The sequence below is a fragment of the Nannobrachium achirus genome (assembly GCF_963921795.1).
Source record: "Nannobrachium achirus genome assembly, chromosome: 16".
Classification (NCBI taxonomy): domain Eukaryota; kingdom Metazoa; phylum Chordata; class Actinopteri; order Myctophiformes; family Myctophidae; genus Nannobrachium; species Nannobrachium achirus.
In genome coordinates, this window is record NC_137823.1 from 246,299 (window position 1) to 270,198 (window position 23,900).

Sequence of the window (23,900 nt, forward strand, 5' to 3'; positions counted from 1 at the left end):
GAAATGAAATGTGTACAAACCTGCAGCAGCTCCAATGAGGTTACTGAACAAACTGAAAAAAGACTGGCTTTATACAGGGTGTGGTGATTACGAATGCTCTGCAGCTGTGACTCAGGGACCGTGGTAAAAACATTGCATGCGAAAAATAAGAATATATTCCATTTGAAAAATAAAATAAAATGACTGTAATTCCCGCTGAACCGTGGGTTACAAGTGCACAAGTGCACAGTGCACTAACCTACATTATTGCAAAGTGTGATTTAAATGTGACTTTGAATGTATGTTTTAGAGGCAGAAGAATAACGCACGCGCGCGCACGCACGCACGCACGCACGCACGCACGCACGCACGCACACACACACACACACACACACACACACACACACACACACACACACACACACACACACACACACACACACACACACACACACACACACACACACACACACACACACACACACACACACACACACACACACACCTGTGCCTAACCATTCTGCATTAGAGGTGGGATTTATGGCTATTTGAAGTGAGACAGTACCATCGATCATAAAATGTGTGTGTAAATTAAGCTACCTTGACTTTTGTTATTCATAAAACACCTAAAAAAAACAAGCAGGCAACAATGAACTCGCTCCTCCACTTGTTCTCTCTCTCTCACTCACTCACTGTACTCAGTCAGTACCCAGTGGAGTAGCAAGGAGATGTTGAATTGGGGGGAGGGGGTCTCCCCCCCAAATGAACGGCTCTCTACTGCGCGAACCAGATCCCAACGTTCACTTCAAAGAGCCGTTCAAAAGATTTGATTCGTTCGCGAACGTCCCAGCTCTATTCTGCATCTAGCCTAAGGACCAGATCATGGGAAAACCCTACTCACGTCAGGGTGGGGGGTCCCCAGTTCAAATATGATTCTTTTTGGTTTCAGTGATATTTGGACTTACCCTCTACGGTAGTTCATCATGAAAATGTTACTTTGCATGTATGTTTTAGAGGCAGAAGAATAATTTGCATACAACTTGCAATGTTGATTGAACTATTAAAAAAGCATGTTTCAATGTTTAAAAAATCCGATCTGACAGATCTTTAGATATTGGTCCAAATTTCATGTAAAAAAAGTTCCGTGCACATGACGCGAAAGTTCCGGAATAAAAGCGGGTTTAAGTTTTTTACGAACTGCTCCAAAAGGCGGAAAATCGAAGGGCGGAGCTTACTTAACAAAGACACAGATGTCTTCAGCTTGAGTCAAGGCACGCGTGTAAGCAAGTTGCATGTCTTCAAACGAAACGAGGCATGACTTATGCCCCTTTAAAGTTTGAGTTTTCAAACGCTTCGTATAGCGCCCCCCTTTGGCCAATTGGAGTAAGATTGCTTTCAGTGATATTTGGACTAATCCTCTACATATTTGCCAAATGCCATGAATGTGTCACTTTGCATGTATGATTTAGAGGCAGAAAAATAATTTGCATATAACTGCAACATTGAGTGAATTATTAAAAAATAATGTTTCGCTTTAAAGAAAATCCGCCTAAGTTTTCAGACCGTATTGGTCCAAAGTTCATGTAAAAAAAGTTTCGCGCACATTACGCGAAAATCCCAGGAGGAGATACATTTTTACTGTTTTTCATATAATTCAAAATTGTGGGAGAAGTAAAGGTCAGAGGTCAAAAGTCAGAGCGTAAAAGTTGTTCGGCATGAGGAGACGCATAAGTGTATACAGGTTCCATTGCTGTACCTGAAACAGGGCATGAGCTACACCAGTTCAAAGTTTGCACTTTCGAAGGCTTCCTACAGCGCCACCCTTTGGCCGATTGTTGCGAGCTTCGCGTTTTAGCCGTTTGGCATGGTCCTCTGCCATACTGCCATGAACGTGTCACTTTGCAGTATGATTTAGAGGCAGAAGAATAATTTGCATGAAACTGCATTATACGGTTAATTATTAAAAAATAATGTTTTGCTTTAAAGAAAATCCGGCTAACTTTTCAGACCGTATTGGTCCAAAGTTCATGTAAAAAAAGTTTCGCGCACGTTACGCGAAAATCCCAGGAGGAGATACATTTTTACTGTTTTTCATAGAATTCAAAATTGTGGGAGAGGTAAAGGTCAGAGGTCAAAAGTCAGAGCGTAAAAGTTGTTCGGCATGAGGAGACGCATAAGTGTATACAGGTTTCATTGCTGTACCTGAAACAGGGCATGAGCTACACCAGTTCAAAGTTTGCACTTTCGAAGGCTTCCTACAGCGCCACCCTTTGGCCGATTGTTGCGAGCTTCGCGTTTTAGCCGTTTGGCATAGTCCTCTGCCATACTGCAGAGTTTCGTAAAAAGCGACTGCACGGTCTAGCCGCTAGAGCAAAAGTGGCGGAAGAATAATAATAATAAATATAGCTGCAAGCAGCGATAAAGTGGCCAAGGCATAAATGGCAGGAAAGCAAAAAGGCATCAAGGGAAAGCAAAGAAGAAATCAAAGAAAAACTAGAAGTAGTGTTCTTCCGAACAGGTCTCCGGCAGGTCAGGTGTTTTTTTTTTGGCCTAGTGGTGACTATAATAGGCCAAAGTGAAAAGGGTACCACGTGTTCTTTGGCCTTTCACGGCAATCGGACGCTGCATGCGGGATTTGAGGCATTTTGTTCCAAAAATGGGTTTTGCAAAAATGTACCCGCTGGTGGCGCTATAACAGGCCAATGTGAGAAGGGTGGCATCTGTTCCTTGGCCTAGTGGGAATGTGTGTGCAGAATCTCACACAAATAGCAGGCTGCGTTTGAGACATTTTGTTCAAAAAGGAGCAATCCTGCAAACCTTGGAATTCAATGTTAGCCAATTAGATAGAATATGATATTGGACAAATCCGTCATGATTACATCACTGTAGAGATACTGTGTGCCCATTTGTGTGATTATCGGATAAAATCTGAAGGAGTAATATTGAAGAATGTGTTTTCGGCCTTCTGGTGGCGCTATAAATGACAGAGAAGTTTTTTGAAAAAAAAAAGTTTTTTGAAAAAAAAAAGTTTTTGATAAAAAAAAATTTGAAAAAAAAAAGTTTTTGAAAATAAAATTTTTTGAAAAAAAATTTTTTTTTTTAAAGTTATTTTTTTGGAAATTTTTTTTTGAAAAAAAAAAAGTTTTTGAAAATAAAAGTTAAAGTTTTTTCAAAAACTTTTTTTGAAAAAAAACTTTGAAAAAATATTTTTTTTGAATTTTTTTTTGACTCTGAAAAAAAAAAACGGGAATCCGTGTGACGTCACAAGGATCAACTCTCAGAACAGCACTGGTCTGAGAACCTGTGGAAAGCTTTTCATCTCTGTCTTCCCAAAACCAGAGAAAGACACAATGTACAGAAATAGGACTTTGTGAGGATAGAAGGTGCCAGTGGGACCCCCAAAAAAGGTTTTAAAATAGAAAAAGTGAAAATTCATGGTGTAGGTCCTTTAAGTATTGTGAAGTCTGAACCCAAACCAGCACACGGAAACAGTTCTCAAGGTGAAAACGCAATAAGCGCTGTTTTATTCAATGGGCGTTCCCCTAAAACATGAAATAAAGTTCTTCCCAAAACCGGGGCTTTTAACTCAAAATATGCTTCTTTCCAGAACTTAACAAACAGGGGTTACATTCGAAACATATGTTTCACAGTATGCTGTTGCTTCCATTAACACATGCCATTTCTCTTCCAAGACTCAGATGCAGCTCCTAATTTGCCTACAATGGGAACAAATAGAACCACCATTAGCAATGTGGCAAAATACAGAGCAAATGTGCGACAGAGGAGAACATAGTGGAGTTTTGCTTACTGCTCGATGGAAGAGTCCCTTCGAGAGCCAGCTACACAGTGAAGCAGAGCTCGGTGGTTAAGAGCAAAAACATTTGGATTGCCTGACTCGGAGAAGCTGTGTTGCGGCCAGGTGCTGACAAATCAAACTGATTGCAACAAGCAGCCATCTTAGCTGCTGCATTCTGGGAAATGTAGTTTTTCTGAAAACCAAACTAAGCCACCAGTTAGATTCAGTTCACATGCACGCACGCACGCACGCACGCACGCACGCACGCACACCCGCACACACACACACACACACACACACACACACACACACACACACACACACACACACACACACACACACACACACACACACACACACACACACACACCTGTGCCTAACCATTCTGCATTAGAGGTGGGATTTATGGCTCTTTGAAGTGAGACAGTACCATCGATCTGGCTCACTGAAAAGAGCCGTTCAAAAGACTGGCTCATTTGGCTCCTTGTATATTTATATATTTTTAAGAAGAATTTGTTTAAACATGAATCCACAAGGTGGCACCACATTCCTCTGCTGACAGTTGAGATCACAATTTAGTATTTACCCTTTTCATAAAATGTGTGTGTAAATTAAGCTACCTTGACTTTTGTTATTCATAAAACACCAAAAAAAAACAAGCAGGCAACAATGAACTCGCTCCTCCACTTGTTCTCTCTCTCTCACTCACTCACTGTACTCAGTCAGTACTCAGTGGAGTAGCAAGGAGATGTTGAATTGGGGGGAGGGGGTCTCCCCCCAAATGAACGGCTCTCTACTGCGCGAACCGGATCCCAACGTTCACTTCAAAGAGCCGTTCAAAAGATTCGATTCGTTCGCGAACGTCCCAGCTCTATTCTGCATCTAGCCTAAGGCCCAGATCATGGGAAAACCCTACTCACGTCAGGGTGGGGGGTCCCCAGTTCAAATATGATTCTTTTTGGTTTCAGTGATATTTGGACTTACCCTCTACGGTAGTTCATCATGAAAATTTTACTTTGCATGTATGTTTTAGAGGCAGAAGAATAATTTGCATACAACTTGCAATGTTGATTGAATTATTAATAAAGCATGTTTCAATTAAAAAAAAAAACGATCTGACAGATCTTTAGATATTGGTCCAAAGTTCATGTAAAAAAAGTTCCGTGCAAGTGACGCGAAAGTTCCGGAATAAAAGCGGGTTTAAGTGTTTTACGAACTGCTCCAAAAGGCGGAAAATCGAAGGGCGGAGCTTACTTAACAAAGACACAGATGTCTTCAGCTTGAGTCAAGGCACGCGTGTAAGCAAGTTGCATGTCTTCAAACGAAACGAGGCATGACTTATGCCCCTTTAAAGTTTGAGTTTTCAAACGCTTCGTATAGCGCCCCCCTTTGGCCAATTGGAGTAAGATTGCTTTCAGTGATATTTGGACTAATCCTCTACATATTTGCCAAATGCCATGAACGTGTCACTTTGCATGTATGATTTAGAGGCAGAAGAATAATTTGCATATAACTGCAACATTGAGTGAATTATTAAAAAATAATGTTTCGCTTTAAAGAAAATCCGCCTAAGTTTTCAGACCGTATTGGTCCAAAGTTCATGTAAAAAAAGTTTCGCGCACATTACGCGAAAATCCCAGGAGGAGATACATTTTTACTGTTTTTCATATAATTCAAAATTGTGGGAGAAGTAAAGGTCAGAGGTCAAAAGTCAGAGTGTAAAAGTTGTTCGGCATGAGGAGACGCATAAGTGTATACAGGTTTCATTGCCTTACCTGAAACAGGGCATGAGCTACACCAGTTCAAAGTTTGCACTTTCGAAGGCTTCCTACAGCGCCACCCTTTGGCCAATTGTTAAGAGCTTCGCATTTTAGCCGTTTGGCATAGTCCTCTGCCATACTGCCATGAACGTGTCACTTTGCATGTATGATTTAGAGGCAGAAGAATAATTTGCATGAAACTGCATTATACGGTTAATTATTAAAAAATAATGTTTCGCTTTAAAGAAAATCCGCCTAAGTTTTCAGACCGTATTGGTCCAAAGTTCATGTAAAAAAAGTTTCGCGCACGTTACGCGAAAATCCCAGGAGGAGATACATTTTTACTGTTTTTCATATAATTCAAAATTGTGGGAGAAGTAAAGGTCAAAGGTCAAAAGTCAGAGCGTAAAAGTTGTTTGGCATGAGGAGACGCATAAGTGTATATAGGTTTCATTGCTGTACCTGAAACAGGGCATGAGTTACACCAGTTCAAAGTTTGCACTTTTGAAGGCTTCCTACAGCGCCACCCTTTGGCCAATTGTTGCGAGCTTCGCGTTTTAGCCGTTTGGCATAGTCCTCTGCCAAACTGCTGAGTTTCGTAAAAAGCGACTGCACGGTCTAGCCGCTAGAGCAAAAGTGGCGGAAGAATAATAATAATAATAGTAATGATGAAGTCCAATAACAATGAGTGGCCTTTTGCCACTTCGTGGCCTTGGCCACTAATAATAGTGCTGAAGTCCAATAACAATGAGTGGCCAAGGCTTTTGCCACTTCGTGGCCTTGGCCACTAATAATAATGAATGGAACATTTCCTTTGGGCATACTGTAGGTCTTCTTCACATGGTGACGTGCGTCTGCAGCAGGGCTAACAGCATGGCTCTGTGCGTGTGCCGGGTCTGCCAGTGTACCTTCCCTGGCTCCCAGTTCAGAGCCCATCTGGGTGCTCCAACACACATCTCACACACTCTGGTGAGGCCTCTGCTTTCTGTCCAAGAGACCCTATGTATAACATCACTTGTCACTTGTTATTTATTTAACATTTTGCTGGACCCTGGGGCTGGCCTGGAATCATTCCTATCATCAGTATATGCCCATATATGGGCTTGCCCCCTTTTATGCCCATATGGAGCTGACTGATTTTATTTGTTTGCACCTGATGTTATTGGGACACATTGAGGTTAGACAGCATATTTATGGTTATGCCTGAGTCATAGTGACATGCCTTTATGGGCATGTCAATGTTTTTTTATGGTGACGTGGCCCTCCCTCCCAAGCCAGTTCTAATCTAATCAAACTATAATATAGGATAAGTAAGTGCATTCTAGAGGAACTCTGTCAATCTGCATCCCAAATGACTCTTTGTATTTAAATACAGACTGACATACAGGTGTTTTCTTTCTTTCTTTCTTTCAGGGAGCAGCAGGAGAAGAAAAAGACTGCATTGGTTGTGTATGTTGTGTATGTATGTTTGGATTTGATTTGAAGTCTACACTACAGCCCCTTCTCAATAAAGTGCAGGTTTCAAGTGCAATGACGTCACTGGGGTGCGCAGAGTGCTGTCCCATTCCGTAGACCCCTTCAAATCTATTCTTTGGATGTGCACTATTTCCCCCCGTATTTAAGCATACAGCTGTTGATCGCACTTTGTTGGATAGAGGAGTTCCGCAATGCAACGTGCCACCTCGACTCAACCAGAATAAAACCCAGTGTCCGCCATTAAAATGTCCATCATCTAAAATGTTCAACCCCAAAAGAGCCCTCAAACGTTTAGTTTTTTGCGGCACAGAATTAACGTGTTGTTTTAGGCCTCTGCTTTCTGTCCAAGAGACCCTATGTATAACATCACTTGTCACTTTTATTTAACATTTTGCTGGACACTATTTAGTTGTTTAAATCAGTGTGGTCAATTAAATAGTTTCCATGGGGAAGCCCTCGGCTCGGCTCTGCACTCAGCCGTGCTGTCTCAATTCACGGGCAAAACGGGTGTCCTACATGCACTCAACAGGGCAACACCCTACCCTACCATAACTAGGCCCGCACTTTGAAGGGTGCACAATCTGAATTGGGAAGGGGCTTACATATCAAAGATATGTATAACATCACTTTTTATTTATTTAACATTTCGCTGGACCCTGTGCCCGGCCTGGAATGTCTTTTGCTTACTTACTGACTGACTGAACAACAGTCAGTAAAATGACTGGCTGGCTGGCTGACTGGCTGGCTGGCTGGCTGACTGGCTGACGGTATGACATCGTCTGACGCACCATCTCTGCGCTCTGAGGAGCACGCCTCTCTAGTTGTCAACATGTCAACATGTCGTTGGTTTTAACAAACTAGAGTTTTCTCATTTGTTCTCTTTGATTCTGTTTGCGCTCCAGGAGCATCAAAACCCTCTGGCCAGGGAGAAGGAGAATGCACACATGATGCTCAAGGTAAAATGGCAAACAAAGCACGTTGACATTGGAAGTCATTGATCCTTGTGTGTATTGTGATGTATTGCAGTCAGCGCTGAAAAACCTGACAACTGTTTTCCAGATAATCGATCTCCCAAGCAGGGTTTTTGGCATGCTCAACGATGACTATCAGCATGGTGAGTAGTACTGTACGATGACTATCAGCATGGTGAGTAGTACCGTACGATGACTATCAGCATGGTGAGTAGTACCGTACGATGACTATCAGCATGGTGAGTAGTACCGTACCGTACAATGACTATCAGCATGGTGAGTAGTACCGTACAATGACTATCAGCATGGTGAGTAGTACCGTACAATGACTATCAGCATGGTGAGTAGTACCGTACGATGACTATCAGCATGGTGAGTAGTACCGTACGATGACTATCAGCATGCTGAGTAGTACCGTACCGTACAATGACTATCAGCATGGTGAGTAGTACTGTACAATGACTATCAGCATGGTGAGTAGTACCGTACGATGACTATCAGCATGGTGAGTAGTACCGTACGATGACTATCAGCATGGTGAGTAGTACCGTACGATGACTATCAGCATGGTGAGTAGTACCGTACCGTACAATGACTATCAGCATGGTGAGTAGTACCGTACGATGACTATCAGCATGGTGAGTAGTACCGTACGATGACTATCAGCATGGTGAGTAGTACCGTACGATGACTAGCAGCATGGTGAGTAGTACCGTACGATGACTATCAGCATGCTGAGTAGTACCGTACGATGACTATCAGCATGCTGAGTAGTACCGTACGGTGACGATCAGCATGGTGAGTAGTACCGTACGATGACTATCAGCATGGTGAGTAGTACCGTACGATGACGATCAGCATGGTGAGTAGTACCGTACGATGACTATCAGCATGCTGAGTAGTACCGTACGATGACGATCAGCATGGTGAGTAGTACCGTACAATGACTATCAGCATGGTGAGTAGTACCGTACAATGACTATCAGCATGGTGAGTAGTACCGTACAATGACTATCAGCATGGTGAGTAGTACCGTACTGTACAATGACTATCAGCATGGTGAGTAGTACCGTACGATGACTATCAGCATGGTGAGTAGTACCGTACGATGACTATCAGCATGGTGAGTAGTACCGTACGATGACTATCAGCATGGTGAGTAGTACCGTACGATGACTATCAGCATGGTGAGTAGTACCGTACGATGACTATCAGCATGGTGAGTAGTACCGTACCGTACAATGACTATCAGCATGGTGAGTAGTACCGTACGATGACTATCAGCATGGTGAGTAGTACCGTACGATGACTATCAGCATGGTGAGTAGTACCGTACGATGACTATCAGCATGCTGAGTAGTACCGTACGATGACTATCAGCATGCTGAGTAGTACCGTACGGTGACGATCAGCATGGTGAGTAGTACCGTACGATGACGATCAGCATGGTGAGTAGTACCGTACGATGACTATCAGCATGCTGAGTAGTACCGTACGATGACGATCAGCATGGTGAGTAGTACCGTACAATGACTATCAGCATGGTGAGTAGTACCGTACAATGACTATCAGCATGGTGAGTAGTACCGTACAATGACTATCAGCATGGTGAGTAGTACCGTACTGTACAATGACTATCAGCATGGTGAGTAGTACCGTACTGTACAATGACTATCAGCATGGTGAGTAGTACCGTACTGTACAATGACTATCAGCATGGTGAGTAGTACTGTACGATGACTATCAGCATGGTGGAAACTGATATTTCTTTGTGACATAGCCTATCGTATCTTAACCCTAACCCCCTGCTCTACACCACTTAACAGTTTCTGATGATTCTTTGACAGTCTGCAAGATTCTTGATGAGTACCTTTGCAAAGACTGGCAATGTGAAGGTCAGTGCTTTTAATGTAACACTTCAACAGCTAAATAATGCGTGTGCTTCATTATGACATGTTCTGCTTTTGTGTTAACAAAGTTAACGAAAAAAAAGGTTTAAACAAGATAAAGGTTTTGCCCCCCTGGAGAGTGTGGAAATATAGCCCTCTCCATCATCAAAGTTGCTCCACCCCTGTTCTATAATCATATTTTAACTGGGGACCCCCCTACCCTGACGAGCACTAAGAGTTGAGGCATTACATTTTGTATATACCTCTAATATTTGACAATTTGGCCAATGTTTAATTTGTCATTTTAGAGGTAATAAATTGTCACTTTAGAAATATGCAGATACCCTCTATACACTTAAACTTTATGTTGGTTTGTTTACTGTTGAGTGAGAAAACAATGTTCCACATTAAGTTAATCACCTGGGGACCCCCCAAAGCGAAATGTTAAATAAATAAAAAGTTATGTTATACATATCTTTGATATGTAAGCCCCTTCCCAATTCAGAGTGTGCACCCTTCAAAGTGCGGGCCTAGCTATGGTAGGGTAGGGTGTTGCCCGGTTGAGTGCATGTAGGACACCACTGTAAAATCTATTGTATTAATTTTCTGTCTCATGCGTGTTGCCCGTGTTCTTTTCAGATCACGTCCCTGTGGAGCAGACCACCAGCAGCACCTCTGCTGTGAAACAGCGTGATGTTTCAACAGAGAAGCAACAGACAGCAACACAGCGCTCTCACACCAAGATGAAACTAAGTGATGTTCTAAAAAGTGAGCCTTTTGTTCATTTTCTTTTGTGTGGCACAAACAAATCTCTTCGTCATGATTCTCTATCATTCTCTATCATTTAATGTTCTCTCCTGTCTTCCTGCTGTGAATTGACAAAGTTTGTTGTTTTAAGTATATCTTTGTGTATTTAGGTCATTTTGCCATATATGCCTGTGCAATTTCCAAAGCCTAAAAGCCAAACAGAAATGTAATTTGTTATTCATTATGTCCCAGTGTTCGACAACAAAAACACAATTAAATCCTTAATCACAATTATTTGTGTGACATTTAGTCGTTGTGTAAAATGTCTTATTACCCGGCTTGGTTGAATGCTTGATTCTGATTGGTCGAGCGCTGAAATCAGTGGTGAATTATAGGCGTATAATGACCGCCCCGCTCTATAATTCACCGCTGCTCATCAACGGCTCAGAGAAGCTGCTGTATTCAGGCTGCACTGCGTGGATTTAGTGACGTATCCAACATGGCAGCCATGTAAAGAAACACACAGCCACATTTACAACTAAACGTTGCTCTCAAGAATGTTTTTAAAAACATTTTAGGTGAGAAATAGACAACGTAGTAGCAGAAAATGGATTCTATTTGATCAGCACTTCCTTGTTTTCCAAGGTGACGTGTTGCGCTTGGGGGTTGCACTTTCAGCCGTCTGTAAACAAGGAAATACTTTGTTTTGTTTTTATTTTTGAGTCAAATTATTAATTTTATTTATTAGCCGGGTAATAAGTGCTATAACGTCTTGCTGCGCGGTCATTATGGCTTATATGGACACTTCAGGCTGTGAATTATAAGCCTGTCGTGTCCATATAAGCCATAATGACCACGCAGCAAGACGTTATTGCATACATAATCATGTCAGCGATGTTTGATTTTATTTGACAGGAAAATCCACAGGATTTGGGGTACTGAGCTGCCAGGTGAATATGAATGCTATTCTCACCATCTTAATCTGCATCATCCCATTTCTGATTGATTGATTGATTGATTGATTGATTGATTGATTGATTGATTGAGTTTGCATAGGAAAAGGTACAGTTTCATGACAGTACATGTTCACTGGTACAAGGTCAACTAAAAGGAAACACCCAACAAAGCCTATGGCTTTATTATTTAACTCAACATTAAATGACAGACAGATAGAACACAGTACTATCGTAAAAAAACACAATGTAAAATAAATGATATTTACGATAGAAAGGTCAGGGGGAGGTATGGATAGGCTTTGTTTTCATTTACCAGTTACGAGTGACAGCTGCCTCTAAGTGGCTTTTCAGTGCCGTTTTAAAGGAAGGTACTGGGTAGGGATTTACATTCCTTTAAGGCCTTCGGTAGGGTGTTCCACATTTTTGCGGCATAACAGGAGACCACATTTGACAATTTTTTGTGCCAAATCTGGGTTGGACATGCCTCTGGTGTTGTGATTGAGAACATTGTTGACGTTTTGGAAGTATTTAGTCAGGTACATGGGTATCTTTGTGGTGTAGTGTATCTTATACACCTGGGCGGGGTTGCACCAGCTGTTACTAAGTTATAACGTAGCCTACACACTAAAAAATGTTGGGTTACCAACAACCCAACTTGAGTTATTTTTTAACCCAACACGGGGATCAATAGTGGACCAACCCAACAGTAGTTAATTTGACCCAACAAAATGGGTTGATAATTTTAACCCAACAGATGGGTTACATTATTTAATCCAATAGCTGGGTCAAATGTATTACAGCCCTGGGTCGATTCTACCCAATGATTTGGTTAACTATTGTGCACACATTTAACCCAAATGCTGGGTCAAATTAATTACAGCCCTGGATCAATTCTACCCAATGAAAGGTTAATGTTGTGCCCAAATTAACTACAATTCTGGGTTATTTTAACTACACACATTTATTAAATATTCCATCCAAATGCTGGTTCATATTAACTGCAATAGAATACCCATATATTGTTAAATTACAAACCCTTTTAAATCCTATACTTGGTCAAGAAAATAATATAATATGGAATAAACCATTTTAAAATGTTGTTATCTTAGAAAAGTATTTATTTTCAATCAATATCAATGAAGTAACAATAGTGCAAACTATTTCTCCAACAATTAAAAACAATATACAACTTGTAATTTGCAACAAAACTTTTAAAACCTTAAAAGAACTATAGGCTACTGCATCAATAGTAAACAACCACACTATAAACAAGTAAGACCCCCTAATCGGGAGATAAGCGACCTTCAGGTCACAGCGTGATTTTAGGTCAAAATGTGTAGGAGCAGTGTCCAAAAATGTGTTTACACATGGCTAGGAGAGATACTTTATAAGAGGCCTCAAGTCATGATGAGACAATACATGCTGACTTATCATTGGTTAAGGGAGTACTGCATTAATACTGTATTCTGTTTGTTGGATGATACACTTCAATCCACTTGACAAAAAAATAAAAAATAACGAATATAGACCCAAACCGTGTTGTCAGAGCCAATGAACAACACTGGAGGGGGAAAAAAATCATGAGCAGCAGAGGTTTTCAGTCCACAAGTCCACAGTCTCTACTTACTTGCAAGCAAGTATTGAAGCACGCAGAAACTTGACAATGGAGGGGGGAAAAAAAGAATGAGCAGCAGAAGTTTTAAGTCCACAAGTCCACAGTCTCTACTTACTTGCAAGCAAGTATTGAAGCACGCAGAAACTTGACAGGCTTCGATTCTTCTCCGCCCATCTCATAGACTGCATTTTGTAGTAATTCCCAAACCGGAGCACACTGCTTAGGGTATTCGACACCAAAAATGTAGTAGTCCTTAAAACAGACATCGACAGTCCAAAGCAGGGTATTCTGCTCTAAAGCCTCCTCACAGAGGATGACGAAAGCCTGGGATGTGTGGCGGATGTCATTCCCCAGTGACAGGACATGGGGGTATGGCCTTGATACCCGCGCTTCCTCGAGGTACCCCACCAAGTTTGTTGCAGGCTGAGAAAGGAAAAACAAAACAAAACAAAAAAACAAGATAAATCAACCAGTAAATGATTGTCGAAAAGCAAAGAGTAAGCAAGTTACAGTGTTTACTGATAGTTACTAAATACATTTTCTGAATTATTCTATAACAGGCGGTCAAGCATGATGTTCTCATCTTAACCCATTCAGGCCGGGAACACATTTTGCTGTTTGGGAGGGGCTTACAGTACATGTACAGTATGTAGCAACATATTTGTTTTGTAGGCTAATTTCTGATTTAGCCCTATTCTATAGGTTAGGCCTGGACCTGGGTTGGATCTGCATTTGGACTACCATTTTCCATCTACACCTAATCTCTTTTCACCAAAAATAGGCGATCTACCAGCTCGACACACACATGTCACATGCAAAGCATTGTGAGCTTGTAGATCTGCCGTTTTTTGATAATACCGACCCATGAATATCATATGGATGCTGGGTTCAACTTCAAACCAATGCAGGGGGACTTACAGGCTTATGGTCGATGAAGGCCATGCTGGATTCCTCGACTGTATGGTGAACTACTTTTCGCCCAACTTTGTATACTGTTGGCGGAAGCAGCGCTGGTAGCTGACTCAGAGCGAGTTCCCCCAAACAAACTGTAGGAAGAAAATTAGGTATCAATATGTGGAATGGCATATCTGATTTGTAGACTGGCACCAGCCCAAATCAATCATAACAACGACCGCGTCTATCTCGCTATTAAAGCGGTAAATACAATTCCAGGAATAAATAAAATCTGGTTAGTAAGCCAGACACATAATACCACAGATAAGGGTTGCATGTAGGGATGGGACGATATAAAAATGTCATATCATGGTTACTGTGACAAAATAAATTGCAATTTACGATATTATCGTGATAATCAAAAAACATTATCCTGGGGTGGAACATTTGCTAAAAAATAGCAGATCTACAAGCTCACAACGTGTTGTGAGCTTGTAGATCGGCTATTTATTGGCAAAGACATTTGATAGAAAGTGAACAAAAGACTATCAAGTACTATATTATACGATACCAGATATGCAGCTCGTCAAATAAAAGGTGACTTGATCCCAGTGCATGACTGAGGACGATATCACGATAAATGAAATCTCCACAATACGATTTTCATGAGTGTTTATCACGATTAACACTAATATTGTGTATTGGCCCCCCCTAGTTGCATTACAATCATCTGCTTTGCAACTATTGCGATTAATCAGGGGGTGAACCAATCACTGAAGACTGTCTCTTTGGCAATGCCCAATGGCTACAGTAGGAAGGGCTTTCAGATGGTAAAATGAACAGTCAGGCTATGTGATTTTGTCATTTAGTAGTAAAAAGGGTTAGGGTTGAAACATTTACATAGTCTGATGTACAACAACAACTATAATAATGTATTACCAGGTGTTAATCCATCAACTGAAGAGGTTAACTTCCTCTCCCGTCTTGCCAGGTGTAAGATCTTATTGGTGAAGAGCGGCAGCCAGGTCTCAAAAAGTTTGGGCGCAGCCTCTCCATCCAAGACCGAGAAGTCTTGCAATCTAAAAATATGAGAAAAAAAATAATTCAATGTGGCAGCTAACATACTGATAAATAATAATCATAAACAATGCAGCCTCATATGTAAATGTATACTCCTTCACAACTTACCATGCCCGGAGTGGTAAGATGTGGGAATTCTTTCAGGATCTCTTGGATGTCCCACCTGTTCTCCCTTATACACATGGCCCTGTTTGATGAAACAAAAAGAATGGGGAATTTATATAGTGCCTTTATCCAAGGCACTTTCACATATACTGACCGATGGCAGAGGAAACCACACAAGGCACCAACATGCTCATCATAAGTGATTAGGGTTCAGTGTCTTGCTCAAGGACACTTCCACAGAAACTCTGAGGAGCCCAGGATCGAACAGGGAACCTTCTGGTGCCTCTTACCTCCTGAGCCACTGCCGCAGGTTCCGATTAATTACAGTAAGTAAAACAGTACAACTGAACAAGAATGTTAAAAGGATAAGACAAAAAATGTAAGACTGGTGTCCTTTTATGGCAGTTTTGAGGGAGGCTAACGAGTTGCACTTTATTGATGGCTGGTGATAGATGTTCCACATTTTGAGCCTTCTCACCCAAGCCAGCAGAGCGAGCAAGTACTGTGTTCGGTAGCTCCTTTCGTTCCTGTATTTACCTTTTTTATATTTTGATATTTTATATTGGTAAATACAGTTCCTTGCTTGTAGATTGGCTCCCTCTGATACGCAGCGCTACCACTGTCTGGTCTCGGACGAATACAGTGTCGCTCAGATGTTGTTGAGATTCTTTAAAGATACCCAGAACTGCACTAGGAGAGCGCGGAAACGTGTGCGAAGCGCCGAAAATCGGCGATGCCGTTAGGTATCATTAATTTATCTGTGAAAATTTAGTAGCTTTTTTCCAAACTGTATCTCGCTTCCGTGTCCCGCCTCCCCGCGGTGTGGTTGGCTACGTTCCTGCCTCTGATCTATCCGAGACAGGCTGACACTACCAGCTAGCCAAAAGACGCCGTGGGGAGGCGGGACATGTGACGTAATAAGGAAGCAAGATACAGTTTGGAAAAAGCAACTAAATTTTCACAGATAAATTAATGATACCTAACGGCATCGCCGATTTGCGGCGCTTCGCACACGTTTCCGCGCTCTCCTAGTGCAGTTCTGGGTATCTTTAAAGCATCTCAACAACATCTGAACGACGCTGTATTCATCCGAGACCAAAAAGTGGTAGCGCTGCGTATCAGAGAGAGCCAATCTACAAAATATAAAAAGTCAAAAAATAAAAAGAGGTGATTTTGGGGTCCTGAGAGGGGCTATGTGTTCGGCTGCATATGTAGATAGTAGCTGTGAGTGTTTAAGCCTGTAACCCAATCAGGGACCAGCATTTCTGGCAATGTCATCATTAACAGACAATGAGGGACCAGCATTCCTGGTGATGTCACTGCCATCACCAGTGGTGAGCCCACCTGGGCACGCTGTGTGCAAGCAGAACACACGGTGAAAGTTGGCACCTGAAGTGTAGTTCTAGTTTAGATTTGAATGACTTTGACATCAGGTGGATGTCAGAGGACGCTGAGAGGACGCTGGCGTCACGTTTGTTCGCCGCTTCTCCGTTCTTGAACATAGCTTAGTTTTACCACTTCTTGTGTTATGTAACTTTTTCTAGGTAGTTTAGTTTTAGTGTTTTCTTCCTGTGCTAGTTTTTCAAGTCAGCTTTAATCTCACACTGTTATCTGACACCCTGCTGCAAGCTGAAGAAGTTTGTGTTACTCACCCGCGGGCTCCACTAGATCCACCCGGCTACTCCACCGCCGCTGCGAGCCTTCTCCCCCCGGACTTCAACAGCCTACCAGTCGGATTTACCTGGACACCTATCCTCTGATCCTGGCGCGATTAGCCCTCGCTGGCTCTACGATCGCTTCTGGTTAGCTGGCGGCTTCAGGGCTGGCCGGCTACCAGACTGTTGGCAGGGGCCACAGCACCCGGACCCTTCCGTTCGGCTCTCTACGGTGGTTAGCTGGCGGCTTCAGGGCTAGCCGGCAACCAACCAACCTCAGTCCCTTGCTGACAGTGCCATCGCGGCACACTGTGCTGGTTAGTTGGCGGCCTTAGGGCTAGCTGGCAGCCTGCATCAGTTGTGCCGTCTCAAGGACCAGTGCACCAGGAGTCCAGAACCCATCCGGCTGGTGTACCACCTCGTCTCCTCCGTGTGAGATATCTCCCGGTCGAACAGCCCTCCACTACCCCGATCAGTCCTGTTGACGGGTATCGCTACCCCCACAGCTGGCTCCGCACAGGCAGTAATAGTAGCTCGCAGCTATCCAGGCTCCAGCCATTGCCCTGGCAGCAATAGCAGCTAAAGATAGCAACAACAACAACATCACGTTCGCTGCCTGCCTGTCCTCCCGCTGTTCTACGGATCACCGCTTTTTCACCAAATTCCTCGCTCCTCCGTCATGCTGTGGATCATCGCACTGTGCCTGTCTCTCCACCTCTGGTCAACAAGCGTGCGGCCATCGGCCAGTGTATCCAGGCTAGCAATAACATCCATCGCCTCCAGCAGCATGCCACTCAAATTCTCCGCTCCACAGCTACTGGCACTAAACAAAAACATCACCACTCCATCCCACATCACAGCAGCTATCAAAAAACACGGTTTATTCCTCCGACCTAGATACATCCATCGTAGCTCACGTAGAAAGTTTATTCACTCCCGCACTGACCAACACAGCATTCCTTCACTCTGGACAAACTACCGCTCCGCCCCCACTGACGTCACACGTCATCACAACAACATTCCACACGTGCGCTCTGCCTATCTGCGACCACTCACCAAAGCCCCCCCTCCCATCCAATTTCACCCAACTCTCAAATTTGCTCTCTTCAACACCCGATCACTCAATAAAAAAGGAGCAACACTCAGTGAATTCATAACGGACAATAACATAGATTTTTTCTGCATTACCGAAACTTGGCAAAAACCACTAGAATACATTTTACTCAACAAAGCTACACCCCCCGGATACATCTACATGGACACACCACGCACTGGTCATGCTGGTGGTATAGCAACAATCTACCGCCAACACCTCAAAACCACTCCTGTCAACATTTCTAACCCCTCCTCATTTGAGCACCAATCATTCAGACTCCCTGGCCCCAAACCCCTGGTTACTGCAGTCATTTACCGCCCCCCCAAACCCAACCCTGCATTCCTCTCAGACCTCTCTGAATTTCTCACACAACTTTGTGCAATATCACCATCCGTAATACTTCTCGGAGACTTCAATATCCACGTAGACTCCTCCTCCTGCAAAACTGCCACTGAATTCCTGGACGTCCTGAACTCTTTTAACATCACTCAACATGTCGACTTCCCTACCCATAAAAAAGGACACACCCTGGACCTGATTTGCACCACCGGAATCACCATTAGCAACCTCACCAGCTCCAACCTCTCCGACGCCATTTCTGACCACCTGGCTCTCACTCTGGACATCGACATCCCCACCCCCCTCATCAAGCAACAGCGTTCCATAAAATTCCGGAACATGAAATCCATCCAACCTTCATCTCTATCCACTATGCTGACTGACACCATCCCCACTCACACTATCACCCAGAACCCCTCCCCCACTGATCTGGTAAACAACTACAACCACACACTCTCCTCCTGCCTCAACCAGCTCGCCCCCATAAAAACCAAATCTGTCTCCTACACTCACTCTGCCCCCTGGTACACTGACCACCTCCGCCACCTCAAAGCCAAGGGCCGGCAGCTTGAACGGCTCGCAAAGAAAACCGGTCTCACCATCCACTCCGACATCTACAAATCACACCAACAGCAATACAGAGATGCCCTCAACAACGCACGCACCGCCCACTACTCATCCGTCATACAATCCGGCAGCAATAATCCCAAGACACTTTTCACCACAATAAACAAACTCCTCAAACCCATGGACACCACCACCAGCTCATTCACCACTAACAAATGTGAATCATTTCTTTCATTCTTTCAATCAAAAATCGACAACATCCATGCTGAACTGGCCACCTCACCCCCCACCACCCCCCCTTCCCCCGAACACGACCCCCCTCTACTCTCAAACCACCCACTCACCGCCTTTGCTGAAATCACCACATCCGACCTATCCTCCATAACCTCAGGAATGAAAGCTTCCACCTGCATCCTTGACCCAATCCCGTCCTCCCTTGTTATCGCATGCCTCCCCTCACTCACACCACTGATCACCAACATAATTAACTCCTCCCTGTCTACTGGCTCTGTCCCCCCTTCCCTCAAATTGGCTGCCATCACCCCCATCCTCAAGAAACCCGGTCTGGACCCCAACATCCCCAACAATTACCGTCCCATCTCAAACCTCCCCTTCCTCTCAAAAATACTGGAAAGAGCAGTCGCCTCACAAATCAAAACTCACCTACACTCCAATAACCTGTATGAAACCTTTCAGTCCGGCTTCCGCTCACACCACAGTACCGAAACTGCTCTACTCAAGGTCACCAACGACATCCTCCGCTCTGCCGACACCTCCCTCTCCATCCTCATCCTTCTAGATCTTAGTGCAGCCTTTGACACCATCCAGCATTCCATCCTCATATCACGCCTCCACTCCTCCCTCGGTTTATCCGGCACAGCACTCTCCTGGATGAAGTCATATCTCTCCGACCGCCATCACTTCATCTCCATCAACAACTGCACCTCCTCCACTGCCCCAGTCACCCACGGAGTCCCTCAGGGCTCAGTGCTCGGTCCCTTACTCTTCACCATCTACATCCTACCCCTCGGTCAAATCCTTCGTCACCACGGTCTCCAGTTTCACTGCTACGCCGACGACACACAACTCTACCTCTCCACCACATCCATCACCCCAGCCACCCACTCCACCCTCACCAACTGCCTTACCGACATAAAAACCTGGATGCAAAGGAACTTTCTAAAACTCAACTGCAATAAGTCAGAAATTATCATCATCGGCCCCGACACTCTCACCCGCTCCACCCAGGAATTCTCACTCATCATCGATGGAACCTCTGTTAAAACCTCCACCCACATCCGCAACCTAGGAGTAATCTTCGACCCCACTCTGTCATTCCTCCCCCACGTAAACAACATAACCAAAACTGCATTCTTCCATCTTCGCAACATCGCCCGCCTCCGCCCCTCCCTGACTTTCTCTGCTGCCGAAACCCTCATTCACACCTTCATCTCATCCCGGTTGGACTATTGTAACAGTATACTCTACGGCATCACCTCCAAAACCCTCAATAAACTCCAGTACGTACAAAACTCAGCCGCCCGTCTACTCACCAGCACCCGCCCCAGAGACCACATTACACCTGTCCTCCATGACCTCCACTGGCTCCCCGTCAAACAACGAATCCACTTCAAGATACTCCTCACCACCTACAAAGCACTGCACAATCTGGCCCCCCCTTACCTCTCTGACCTCCTCGAGCCTTACGTCCCAACCCGTTCGCTCAGGTCCAGTGAGGCTGGCCTCCTCGTGGTCCCAAAGCCCAAGCGCCGAACCTGGGGTGACAGGGCCTTCTCTGTAGCCGCCCCCACCCTCTGGAACGAACTCCCTAAACGTATCAGAGACGCCCCCTCCATCCCCACCTTTAAAACCGCCCTAAAAACCTACCTATTTACCATCGCCTTTCCCAGCTGACCTTGAACCTACTCTTGTTTTTATTCTTTTATTTCTTAAGATCTCTTTTGTATCTTTTATCCTAGTTTTTTTTTTCCTATTAAAGTTGTTGTTTTACCTACCACTTACACACACACACACACACACTTAGTGTTGTAAAGCGACTTTGAGTACTCAGAAAAGCGCTATATAAATTCCAGCTATTATTATTATTATTATTATAAGAGTACCATGAGGCAAATACAGAGGAAAATGGCGTTGGATGAGTGCTGCAGCTAGTGTCCTCAGTGCGTTTCTACTGACCTGTACACTGCTGTGTCGAGCATGTGCTGTTCCACTTGGCTGAGGGGCTGTACATTGTTTCTCAGCCATTCTTTGAGCTGTATGGCTCTTTCGTCTGTTATCTCAGAATCTATAAATCAAATGTACACATGAGGATATTACCAATCACTAAATTATGTGGCTTTATTGCTTCAACAAATTATTCAGTTGAAACTATTACCTGGTATGAGTGTCCTTCAGGCTCCAGCTTCCTGGTTTTGTGGCCGTCTTCGTGGTGTGCCCCGTGGCCTGCTCTTGGATCTCATCTTCTTCCTGCAGTTACGAAGCCTCTCTTCCAGAAACCCTGTGGAGGGCTTGGTACTCCTTTCGTGTACCAGACTCCCTGTCAAGAAATGAAAAGACTTGAGGCACATTTTGACAGGGTGGCCACCAGATGTGGCTTGAACAGGTTTTGTCTGTCCGTCTGTCTGACAACACCGGGGATCAAACAGCTCAGAACTCTGGTGATGGGAGAGGAGTTATATTGTGTCCACTGTTCAATAGATTATTTTAGCATCAATTCCTCTAAAATGTTAATATACCGGTACTCACAATGCCGCTACTTGAGTCGTCTCTCAAGCTAGGAAATGTCTGGATCAAAGAGATTGCCAGGGCTGTTTTGGTTTCGGAGGTAGGACTGTAAACACAGAAAAACTAAATTACCAGCAGAGTCAAAATAGATTTTAAGTACTGCTAAAACATGTGTCACACCACAGTATAAAGACTGCAACTAAAAATTGCACCTGCATGGTATCAAACACGACACACGCATGTATCTCCTTGTATTGACCATTCTGTTCTACCGTCTGTGACATCAGCTGTGTGATGTTGGCGTTTTTGTTTTGTCCAAACCCAACCTTTTCCACTGAAAGAACATTCAAACTAAAATATTCATGAAAGTAAGTAAACATTAATGTATTCACATGATGAGGCTACTGACATTTGTTTATTATTGTGATATTTGATCTGCGTATTGTAAGTCGCTTTGGATTAAAAGCGTCTGCTAAATGCCTAAACTGTAAACTGTAAACTATACTTTATATTTAGCACTCCAGCATTGTCCCCCTGCATGTCAAATTTAGGAACAGGTGGTACAAATTGGGTGCTTCTCAACTACCTCTTAGCACATGCACGGAATTTAGTGTAAAAAATAACTTAACATCTCTATGCTGGATTTTTATCAAACTAAAACACTTTGCAGATACAAAGGGGATAATTCAAGCCTTCCATGTAGCAGCAATGATGGTGAGTTTAATGACGTTTAATACAATCAGATAGCACTTTTCTGTTTTGACGTATGGGCTACCAATGGTTCTTGCAAAAAAGGTTGCGGCTGCATCTACACCACAGACCACACATGAGAAAACACAGCATCAACCAATAGGCTATTGTATAAACATCTGCATTTTTTTAATCAAATGTAAAACGAGACATCAGCCATACATTGTTATGTTGTAGTTTCGGTGGCTAACACAGTTTCCCAAGCTGTGGGTCAGGAGTCAGGACCCATTTGTGGGTTGTGACACATTTCTAATAGGTCCCTTACATGTGTTTCCTGCATTGTGTTTAATTGCTATGTCTACCAAGTAGTACATAATGTTATGAATAAATGAAGACATTCCATGAAACAGAAAACAAAATGTTTAAGGAGTAGTGAAAATAGCCGATCTACAAGCTCTCAACTCTGCACAAAGCGACGCGTTGTGAGCTTGTAGATCTGTTGTTTTCACTAGTTTGGGTCCCAGTCAATTCACGACGCGGTTGTGAGCTTGTAGATCTATTGTTTTCGCTCGTTTGGGTCCCAGTCAATTCTAATCTCTTTGGGTCTTGAGCTAAAGTTTGGTAGCCACTGGGCTAACAGGCTTCTCTGTATCATACTCAACAAAATGAACTGAGCGGCGAAAATGCTGCTATAAGGACATTTTACTGCATAAACATGCCGAACAGACTGCAGTCGAATCATGTTTAGCCAACATATTTAACGTTGGATTACTACTGCCCGTGGTAACGTTAGCTCTGGTCCACGCTAGCAACACAGCATGTTACACAGAACAACAACAACAAACAAGCCTCGATAAAATAACGTGGAAATAGACTTCCTGATCACAGACAATATGACGTCGCTATGAAGGTATAAAAGTGTGCACAAACCTTTTAATTTAATGTGCCTCAGCGACGATAAGTTTTCTCTTCTCCTCTGGATGTTGTGGACAGTTACTCGCAGGCTTTGAAATTCAGTGACGCAAGCACGTCAGTATACGCAGTGACGTCATTCCTTCAAAAGCAGGGTTCACGGAACCACCCCCAACCCAACCATAGAGTTATAATCATGGTTATAATAAGAAGAACCCAACAGAGGAATTATTTGTACTATAAATCAGGGGTCTTCAACAGGGGGTCCGCGGAGGTACTGCAGGGGGTCCACGAAATTATTGGTAAAAATAATAATAATAATAATAATAATAAGATTTCAAAAAATGTTGTTTTTCACATTTATGTTAAAAAATAAATCATGATTCTATCTATTTTGAATAGCTTGAACACATGATTACCATTGACAGATTGTTGATATTATTGACATTGGTTCTCAGTTAATAAGTATGTTTAGAAATGGTAGTGGTACGGCCCACCCTGCTCGCTGTAACTTGTACATGTTTAAAATAAAAAATATGTCGTAGCCCCGACACCCCCCCCCCCCCCCCCCCTCACACTCTACAAGGTGGTAGGGGGTCAGTTTGGGGGTCCCCGGCCTGAAAACGTT

At 43.4% G+C, this 23,900-nt stretch overlaps 1 protein-coding gene and 1 long non-coding RNA gene across 2 annotated transcripts in view; one reads left to right on the top strand and one right to left on the bottom strand.

Annotated features, from left to right (window-relative positions):
* LOC308300330 (uncharacterized protein) overlaps positions 1 to 23,900 on the top strand; it is a gene marked incomplete at its 3' end in the record, with an annotated part of 102,961 nt that overhangs the window by 43,719 nt on the left and 35,342 nt on the right. Inside the window, exons 23-29 of the mRNA XM_080744146.1 lie at positions 6,365 to 6,504; positions 6,949 to 6,993; positions 7,914 to 7,967; positions 8,071 to 8,125; positions 9,830 to 9,877; positions 10,511 to 10,639; positions 11,534 to 11,568. Coding sequence (XP_080600272.1) covers positions 6,365 to 6,504; positions 6,949 to 6,993; positions 7,914 to 7,967; positions 8,071 to 8,125; positions 9,830 to 9,877; positions 10,511 to 10,639; positions 11,534 to 11,568 — 506 coding nt within the window. The remainder of the gene's footprint in view (positions 1 to 6,364; positions 6,505 to 6,948; positions 6,994 to 7,913; positions 7,968 to 8,070; positions 8,126 to 9,829; positions 9,878 to 10,510; positions 10,640 to 11,533; positions 11,569 to 23,900) is intronic.
* Positions 15,061 to 22,078, bottom strand: LOC308300621. Its single transcript, XR_013962844.1, has 5 exons — positions 21,692 to 22,078; positions 21,321 to 21,482; positions 21,122 to 21,230; positions 15,272 to 15,350; positions 15,061 to 15,162 (listed from the first exon to the last, which is right to left on the bottom strand). It is a non-coding gene; the product is annotated as an uncharacterized lncRNA (long non-coding RNA).